This window comes from Oncorhynchus nerka, linkage group LG7 (genome assembly GCF_034236695.1).
Source record: "Oncorhynchus nerka isolate Pitt River linkage group LG7, Oner_Uvic_2.0, whole genome shotgun sequence".
In the NCBI taxonomy this organism is placed as follows: domain Eukaryota; kingdom Metazoa; phylum Chordata; class Actinopteri; order Salmoniformes; family Salmonidae; genus Oncorhynchus; species Oncorhynchus nerka.
Genome location: NC_088402.1, coordinates 40,057,367 through 40,066,261, shown reverse-complemented (window position 1 = coordinate 40,066,261; position 8,895 = coordinate 40,057,367). Strand labels below are relative to the sequence as shown.

Genomic DNA, 8,895 nt, shown 5'->3' with positions numbered 1-8,895 from the left:
ATAGTCTTTCAACATGATTTGGGATTAGGTGATGTTGACAGAGACCATTTTGAGTGACAGGTTTAGAGTTTGAAGCTTCGAAGGAAAGAAAGTGGCCAAAGTAAGTACATTGTTTAACCTCGTTTTAAAATAAAATAAAAATGTAATGGTAGCTTTACTTATAAACGCATCTAAGTTAACTAGAAGGTAAAACGGTTTCGCTCATTTTACATAGGTGAAACAATGATTTCTGGAAAATGTTTGTATGGTCACACAATTGGGGTAATCAAATTCATTGTAGCGGATGCACAAGGCTGCTCGAATTATTATTTCATGATGCAGCTACAATGTAACAGGAAGCATCACATACATTGTCGCAATGAATTACATATTAACCGTGTAATATTAACCGTGTTCTAATGCAGGTAGATATTACGTTGTAATAACTATGTTGTTGTTACACATTTTGGCAGGCGACCTACGTGCGCCGTCATTCCATTGCGCCGGAAAACGACAAAACATCAGAAGGAGGCGTTGTCCTCCACCCAAATTTATGCAAACTGTCAACAACCCAATTGAATGTACTGTAATATCGTCGTGCAAAAGGAATTGTTGCATACTGCTACGCATTGAAGTCGAGATAGAAACATAGGTGGCAATACACCAACGTCCACGGTGAGCAAGGGATTTGCAGCATACGGTGCTCATGGGTAGCTAGCTAGTTACAGTAGCTAGCTTTTGTGCTAGCACTGTCTGCAACTAGTTACTGTAGCTAGCTAGTTAACTACTGTACTAGCTAGCAGCACTCAACTTGCTTTTAATTATAGTGAAACAAGTGAGCTGCATAACATGTGGACAGCTAGCTGTCTTATAATGTTTTACCTTGCAAGCGACTAACAATTAATGTATTACTAGTTTAGGATGTATTGAATGTATGTTGCATGACAATCAAATGTTTGCAAGCAGTCACGTGAAGGAGTGAACGGAGGAATGGCATTCTTGATTGATAGATACAATCTTGTCAACATGTAAATACAGATGTTAGTTATCCAGGCATGACAGATATATTCCACACCTTACAGCTCCACAAAGCTGTAGTGTGGATAATATTTTACCTTCCACCAGTGACTGATAGCTAGGTCTTTTGACATTGTTTTCTTGGCAGCATTTGATTGAAAGCTTCTCTTCTTTTCCTCAGTGATGGAGACAGATGGGGACCAAAATCAGGGCTCTACCAATGGAACCACTCCATCAGGAGTGAACTCCCGCCCCTCTCCAATGAACTCCATGTCCCTGTACGAGAGACAGGCTGTGCAGGTCAGTACGTGTGGGTGTGCGTGTGCACAGGTGTGTATGCATATGAATGGGAATATTATGTATAGTCTATGCCTTTTTCTGACATGGCAATCACAAATTGTACTCATAGTCACACAGGATCATCTGTAATCCTTGCCTGTAGCGTAGTTGTCTCATTATCACTGTGCAAGCCATCGTATATCAACCTGCAGGTTATTGACAGTGCAATGTCATTACTCCCTCTCCCTGTTTTCTATCTTGTGCAACTGAAGGCCCTTCAGGCGCTGCAGAGGCAGCCCAACGCAGCGCAGTACTTCCAGCAGCTAATGCTGCAGCAACAGATCAACAGTGCCCAGCTACAAAACCTGGCTGCAGTACAACAGGTAAAGAACCATCTTTATGAACCATACCTACAGTTGAAGTCGAAGGTTTACATGCACTAGGTTGGAGTCATTAAAACTCTTTTTTCAACCACTCCACAAATTTCTTGTTAATAACAAACTATAGTTTTGGCAAATCGATTAGGTATGACACAAGTAATTTTTCCAACAATTGTTTACAGTTTATTTAACTTATAATTCACTGTATCACAATTCCAATTCCATTTACATACACTAAGTTGACTGTGCCTTTAAACAGCTTGGAAAATTCCAGACAATTATGTCATGGCTTTAGAAGCTTCTGATAAGCTAATTGACATCATTTGAGTCACTTGGAGGTGTAGCTGTGGATGTATTGTTCACTGTCTTCAAACTCCCTGTCATAGATGAGTCAAGGTGCAGCGTGCATGTAATTCCACATTTTTTAAATAAAGTGAAACCTTCACAAAAAACAGGTAAACGGCAACCGAACTTGACGTAACCGTGGCGCACACAAACACACACAGAAAATAAATAATTACCCACAACATTAGGTGGGAAAAAGGCTGTCTAAGTATGATTCCCAATCAGAGACAATGATAGACAGCTGCCTCTGATTGGGAACCACACTCGGCCAAAATCAAAGAAATAGAAAACATAGAATGACCACTCAAATCACACCCTGACCTAACCAAATAGAGAAATAAAGGTCAGGGCTCTCTAAGGTCAGGGCGTGACAGCCTACCTTCAAACTCAGTGCCTCTTTGCTTGACATCATGGGAAAATCAAAAGAAATCAGCCAAGACCTCAGAAAAAGAATTGTAGACCTCCACAAGTCTGGTTCATCCTTGAGAACAATTTCCAAACGCCTGAAGGTACCACATTCATCTGTACAAACAATAGTGCGCAAGTATAAACACCATGGGACCACGCAGCCATCATACCGCTCAGGAAGGAGAAGCATTTTGTCTCCTAGAGATGAATGTACTTTGGTGCGAAAAGTGCAAATCAATCCCAGAACAACAGCAAAGGACCTTGTGAAGATGCTGGAGGAAACGGGTACAAAAGTATCTACATCCACAGTAAAACGAGTCCTATATCGACATAACCTGAAAGGCCGCTCAGCAAGGAAGAAGCCACTGCTCCAAAACTGCCATAAAAAAGCCAGACTACAGTTTTCAACTGCACATGGGGACAAAGATCGTACATTTTGGAGAAATGTCCTCTGGTCTGATGAAACAAAAATATAACTGTTTGGCCATAATGACCATCGTTATGTTTGGAGGAAAAAGGGGGAGGCTTGTAACCTGAAGAACACCATCCCAACCTGGGGGTTGCAGCATCAAGTTGTGGGGGGGGCTTTGCTGCAGGAGGGACTGGTGCACTTCACAAAATAGATGGCTTCATGAGGAAAGAAAATTATGTGGATATATTGAAGCAACATCTTAAGACATCAGTCAGGAAGTTAATTTAAAGCTTGGTCGCAAATGGGTCTTCCAAATGGACAATGACCCCAAGCATACTTCCAAAGTTGTGGCAAAATGGCTTAAGGACAACAAAGTCAAGGTATTGGAGTGGCCATCACAAAGCCCTGACCTCAATCCCATAGAAAATGTGTGGGCAGAATTGAAAAAGCATGTGCGAGCAAGGAGGCCTACAAACCTGACTCAGTTACACCAGCTCTCTCAGGAGGAATGGGCCAAAATTTACCCAACTTATTGTGGGAAGCTTGTGGGAGGCTACCTGAAACGTTTGACCCAAGTTAAACAATTTAAAGGCAATGCTACCAAATACTAATTGAGTGTATGTAAACTTCTGACCCACTGGGAATGTGATGAAAGAAATTAAAGCTGAAATAAATAATTATCTCTACGGTACTATTATTCTGACATTTCACATTCTTCAAATAAAGTTTTGATCCTAACTGGCCTAATTTTTCCTAGGATTAAATGTCAGGAATTGTGAAAAACTGAGTTGAAATGTATTTGGCTAAGGTGTATGTACATTTCCAACTTCAACTGTACCAATAATGCATGCTCAGAATAGGGGACATTGGTGCTGTTTTGACATGGTCAGGTTACAGTTGGTTTGCTATTTTAAAAGGCAGAATGTTCAGGTTAGGGTGGCAGTACAAGATGTTGAAACATCGTCATGAGGTTTGGTACATCGTCTGTTTTTCTCTGCTCTAAACTATGGCAATGGATTTTTACATTATTCCTTGTTGTCCCTGTTCTAGGCCACCTTTGCTGCCAGTCGCCAGTCCAGCCCTGCCACCAACAGCACCTCTCAGACCACCAGCACTACAGTCACATCTGTACGTTTACACATACATGCCTCTTTCAGAACTAGCACAGCACACAATAATTTTTCTTAGATTTTATTTAACCTTTATTTAACTAGGCAAGTCAGTTAAGAACAAATTATTATTCACAGTGACGGCCTACCCAAAGGCAGAAGGCCTCCTGCGGGGACGGGTGATTACAAATAAAAATATAGGACAAAACACATCCCAACAAGAGACAACATTACATAAAGAGAGACCTAAAGACAACAACATAGCATGGTAGCAACATAACATGGTACAAGCATTATTGGGCACGGTCAACAGCACAAGGGCAAGAAGATAGAGACAACAATACATCACTCGAAGCAGTCACAACTGTCAGTGAGAGTGTCCATGATGGAGTCTTTGAATGAAGAGATTGGGATAAAACTGTCCAGTTTGAGGTTTTTTTTGCAGCTCGTTCCAGTCGCTAGCTGCAGGGAACTGAAAAGAGGAGCGACCCAGGGATGTGTGTGCTTTGTGGACATTTAACAGAATGTAACTGGCAGAATGGGTGTCATTGACACAAATACAGCTTCAAATAGGGAACTCCAGCGATATTTGCGTGAAACCATCATTTTCAGTTTGAACATCTGTGACATTTTATATATTTGAGTTACTGGCACTTCCATTGTTTAATTGTCTCCAGACTAGTCAATACAGTTTGCTTTGGTTGTTGTCAAATCCCCTTTTTTCTTTCCCCTTCAGGTGAACGTAACCACTTCTGGGGGAGGGGCCATAACCAGCACCCGCGCTATAGGCCCAGGCTCTTCCGGGACATCCACCATAAGCCAATCAGTGCTGCTGGGTGGGAGTGCAGCAGGACAGGGACAGATGTATCTGAGAGTGAGAACACATGCACCATTGCCTGATTCACACTATATGGCCGACCCGAACAAAACTTTGCTGGCTCAGATATTTTCAGCACAGTTCCAATTCCACTACAGTGGATTCATAACCAGGTCAGCACAGTACAGCTTAGCTTGGTGTGGTTCGGGCTTGGCTCAGGAGTGTGAGTATTGTATCTGCTTTTGTCATTTGTCTCCATGAAGGGACTGTTTGATTGACTGTCTCTTTTGTTGTACTGTAGGTGAACCGGTCTCTGAGGGCTCCCCTCTCCTCACAACTCATCTTTATGCCTGGTAGCACGACAACCGCTGCCATGGCAACGGTCACCCAGCAGCCACAGACTCAGCAGCAGCAACAACAGGAAGTTACACCTACTTCCTCCAGCAACCAATCAGACAATGACCAGGTATGGATCAACTTTGTATTTGTGACGGAGAGCATTGGAGTGAGTCCTGCTTCAGTGATGTAATCTAGAATAGCTTCTTCCCAGATCTGTTGTTGCTGTCTTGCCAGTTCCTGTGGTCATTACAGCACAAACAGATCTGGGACCAGTAAAAATCTAGAATTGTTATACTCTGAAATTGGTGAAACTCTTGCTTGTACTTCTCTTGCATCCCTCTCTCTGGCCTTTTCTTTCCATCAATCCTCATAAACTCATCTCTCCTTTCTCTCTGGGCCAGGTGCAGAACCTGGCTTTGCGATGTGTCGGCAGTCCCAAGGGGGTTGGGGTCAAGACTGAAACCCCAGAGAGGGGTGAAATAGGTGGGGAGTGAAATCGCAGCATACTTAGCTCTACTTACTTAGCATACTTACTTACCTCTTAGTTATTCATTTTCCTAATTCTTTTCCAGCAACCTACTCCCTTATACAGTCATCTCACCAGCAGTTCAACCAGTCCACTCAGCAGTCTCCCACTAAACCAACCCAACTGCAACAGTCCCACATCAAGATCCCCACCTACATCCAGAGCTCCAACGCTAACCTCTCCTCTCTCAACCTCAAGACGGGCAACCACCACTCTAACACCCCCTCCTCACCCTCCACCTCTGTCCCACTCTCACAGCTCCTCCTTTCCGGACCCAACTTTGGCCGGGGCGGGGCTATCACCACGGTGAACTCGGCCGCCGCGGCGACGCACATTCTGGTGCCCACCTCCAGTGCACCCACTCAGTCCCACAGTTACCAGATGGGTGCTGCCACCATCAAGCCCAATGTTAGTACTCAAACGCTGGTGGTTCAGCCTCTGCAGAAAAGCACTATTAACGACAAGGGAGGCCATGGGAACGGTCCCATTCCAATCCAGCCCAAAACTCAACAGGGTCTCCGTATGCCACTGCAACTGCCCTCCCGCAACCCACCTCCCATCCTCCCCGCGCCCCCCGCAAACAACCAGACTAGTGCCGCCCAGCCTCCACCGCACATCCCAGTCCAGATAGTAGGGGCCAGGCCAAGCTCCATAGGAAACCCCCAGGCTTTGGCCTTGGTCCAGGCCCGGAACGCCTGTTCCCAGGACGGAGCTACTCTTCTAAATAGCTCCAACAGCGCCAGCCTCCTCACCATGGTGGCCTCCATCGCATCCAGAGAGAGAGGGGGTTTAGGCAAAGGGGTGGGTCTAAAGAGCCTTCAATCAGCCCAGGAAGCCCTCTCATTGGCCCACGTTTCTCACGTGCAAGCACAAGCCAATCAGAGTCCTAGGCTGAATCAAAATCAAAATTGCACCTTGGCCACCAGCATCTCCTCTCAGTCCCAGGCCGCCATCTCTCCTCCCACCCTCTCCCGTTCCTCCCTCACTCTACCCCTGCCGTTGGTTGAGGCGAGCAGTGCATCCACTGTAGTGGCTGCCAATGGAGAGTCTGTGTGTCCTCAGCCTCCCCAGGTGAGTTGTTCCTTAATGATGACTGATGACACTATAAATTACTGATGTTTCTAAACTACGTAGTAGTTGTCGATTCCATTTGTGAAATAATGACATTCCTCAAAGGGTAAGTCGATGAAGAGGAAATCCGAGTCAGACGCAGCCAATGAGGAAGATGGTCCCCCCCCTCCCCACCTTGTTCCTATGAGTGAACACTCCCCTGCTCTCTCCTCCTCCGCCATGGAAGCAGGTAAGGAGTCAGCTACGAATGTGCCCACTTGTCTTAAATACTTTGCCTTTCTCATTCCTCTCTTTTACGACCACTGGAAGGATAAGAGTGCAGGGAGACCATTTTCCACCATAGCCCAGCCACCAACATGTCAAATTCCTTTTGATACATACCTATACATGATTCCAAAAACCTCACATTTGCATAGATTTAGACACTGTGGCCAGTCAGCCTTGCTCAAATTGTTCAAAAATAAATGATAAAATCCTTTCTCTCCCCTCAACCGTCTTTTTTTAAGGCACTGGTCCACCTTCTCCCTCCCCCGTTCCCTCTCCTTCCCCTGCCCTCTCAGTGTCCCGTGTGGGGGGTGGCCAGGGGGAGAGAGCCCCCCCTCCACAGGCTGTGGTCAAACCCCACGTCCTCACCCACCTCATAGAGGGCTTCGTCATCCAGGAGGGAGCTGAACCCTTCCCTGTATGTACAGTTCACCTTAGAGTAGTTGTGGTTCTCATATACAATACAACATCCATTCAGACCCTTTGGGGATATACAGTGCATTCGGAAAGTATTCAGACCCCTTGACTTTTTCTAAAAGGTATGACATTTAAAAAATGGCCTCATCAATCTACACAGAATACCCCATAATAACAAAGCGGAAACAGGTTTTTAGATTTTTTTGCAAATTTATAAAAAATGAAAAACAGAAATACCTTATTTACATTAGTATTAAGTATTATAAGACCCTTTGCTATGAGACTCGAAACTGAGCTCAGCTGCATCTTGTTTCCATTGGTCATCCTTGAGATGTTTCTACAACTTGATTGGAGTCCACCTGTGGTAAATTCAATTGATTGGACATGATTTGTAAAGGCACACACCTGTCTATATAAGGTCCCACAGTTGACAGTGCATGTCAGAGCAAAAAAACAAGCCATGAGGTTGAAGGAATTGTCTGTAGATCTCGGAGACAGGATTGTGTCGAGGCACAGATCTGGGGAAGGGTACCAAAACATTTCTGCAGCATTGAAGGTCCCCAAGAACACAGTGGACTCTTCCTAGAGCTTGCCACCCGGCCAAACTGAGCAATCGGGGGAGAAGGGCCTTGGTCAGGGAGGTGACCCTGCCAGAGCTCCAGAGTTCCTCTGTGGCGATGGGAGAACCTTCATCTAGAGTGGCCAGGCTGAAGCCACTCCTCAGTAAAAGGCACATGACAGCCCGCTTGGAGTTTGTCAAAAGGCACCTAAAGGACTCTGGTCTGATGAAACCAAGATTGAACTCTTTGGCCTGAATGCCAAGCGTCACGTCTAGAGGAAACCTAGCACCATCCCTACGGTAAAGCATGGTGGTGGTGGCAGCATCATGCTTTGGGGATCTTTTTCAGCGGCAGGGACTGGGAAACTAGTCAGGGTCGAGGGAAAGATGAACAAAGCAAAGTACTGAGAGATGGTTGATGAAAACCTTCTCCAGAGCGTGCAGGACCTCAGACTGGGGCAATGGTTCACCTTTGAGAAGAATGGGAGAAACTCCCCAAATACAGGTTTGCCAAGCTTGTAGCGTCATACCCAAGAGGACGAAAGGCTGTAATTGCTGCCAAAGGTGCTTCAACAAAGTACTGAGTAAAGGGTCTGAATACTTATGTAAATGTAAAATTTCCGTTTTGTATTTTCTTTTAGAAATGTACCTTTACTTTACTATTTATATTTTTGACAACTTTTACTTCACTACATTCCTAAATAAAATAATGTACTTTTTACTCCATACATTTCACCTGACACCCAAAAGTACTCGTTACATTTTGAATGCGTAGCAAGACAGGAAAACGGTCCAATTCACCCACTTTGTCACGACTCCCACCGAAGGTGTCTCCCCTGCCTGTTCGGGCGGCGCCCGGCGGTCGTCGTCGCCGGTCTACTAGCCGCCACCGATCCCTTTTTCCTTTTCTGTTCGTTTGGTCTTATTGGTTGCACCCGTCTCTTATTTTGTTTCTTGATGTATGTCTATTTAA

At 45.0% G+C, this 8,895-nt stretch overlaps 1 protein-coding gene across 3 annotated transcripts in view; it reads left to right on the top strand.

The window, feature by feature from the left end:
* The first annotated feature begins 13 nt into the window (after positions 1–13).
* LOC115131649 (polyhomeotic-like protein 1) overlaps positions 14–8,895 on the top strand; it is a 20,664-nt gene continuing 11,782 nt past the window's right edge. For 2 of the 3 annotated variants that reach the window (XR_003863986.2, XM_029663519.2), the window contains exons 1-10: positions 14–100; positions 1,178–1,296; positions 1,548–1,658; positions 3,871–3,948; positions 4,666–4,803; positions 5,048–5,212; positions 5,487–5,568; positions 5,658–6,682; positions 6,788–6,911; positions 7,189–7,364. Coding sequence is in view for 2 of the 3 variants with exons in the window: in XM_029663519.2 (XP_029519379.1) it covers position 100; positions 1,178–1,296; positions 1,548–1,658; positions 3,871–3,948; positions 4,666–4,803; positions 5,048–5,212; positions 5,487–5,568; positions 5,658–6,682; positions 6,788–6,911; positions 7,189–7,364 (2,019 nt within the window). In the remaining variant the exon portion in view is untranslated. Of the gene's footprint in view, positions 101–474; positions 655–1,177; positions 1,297–1,547; positions 1,659–3,870; positions 3,949–4,665; positions 4,804–5,047; positions 5,213–5,486; positions 5,569–5,657; positions 6,683–6,787; positions 6,912–7,188; positions 7,365–8,895 lie in introns of those variants that run through there. The other variant, XM_029663520.2, reaches the window with a different exon arrangement.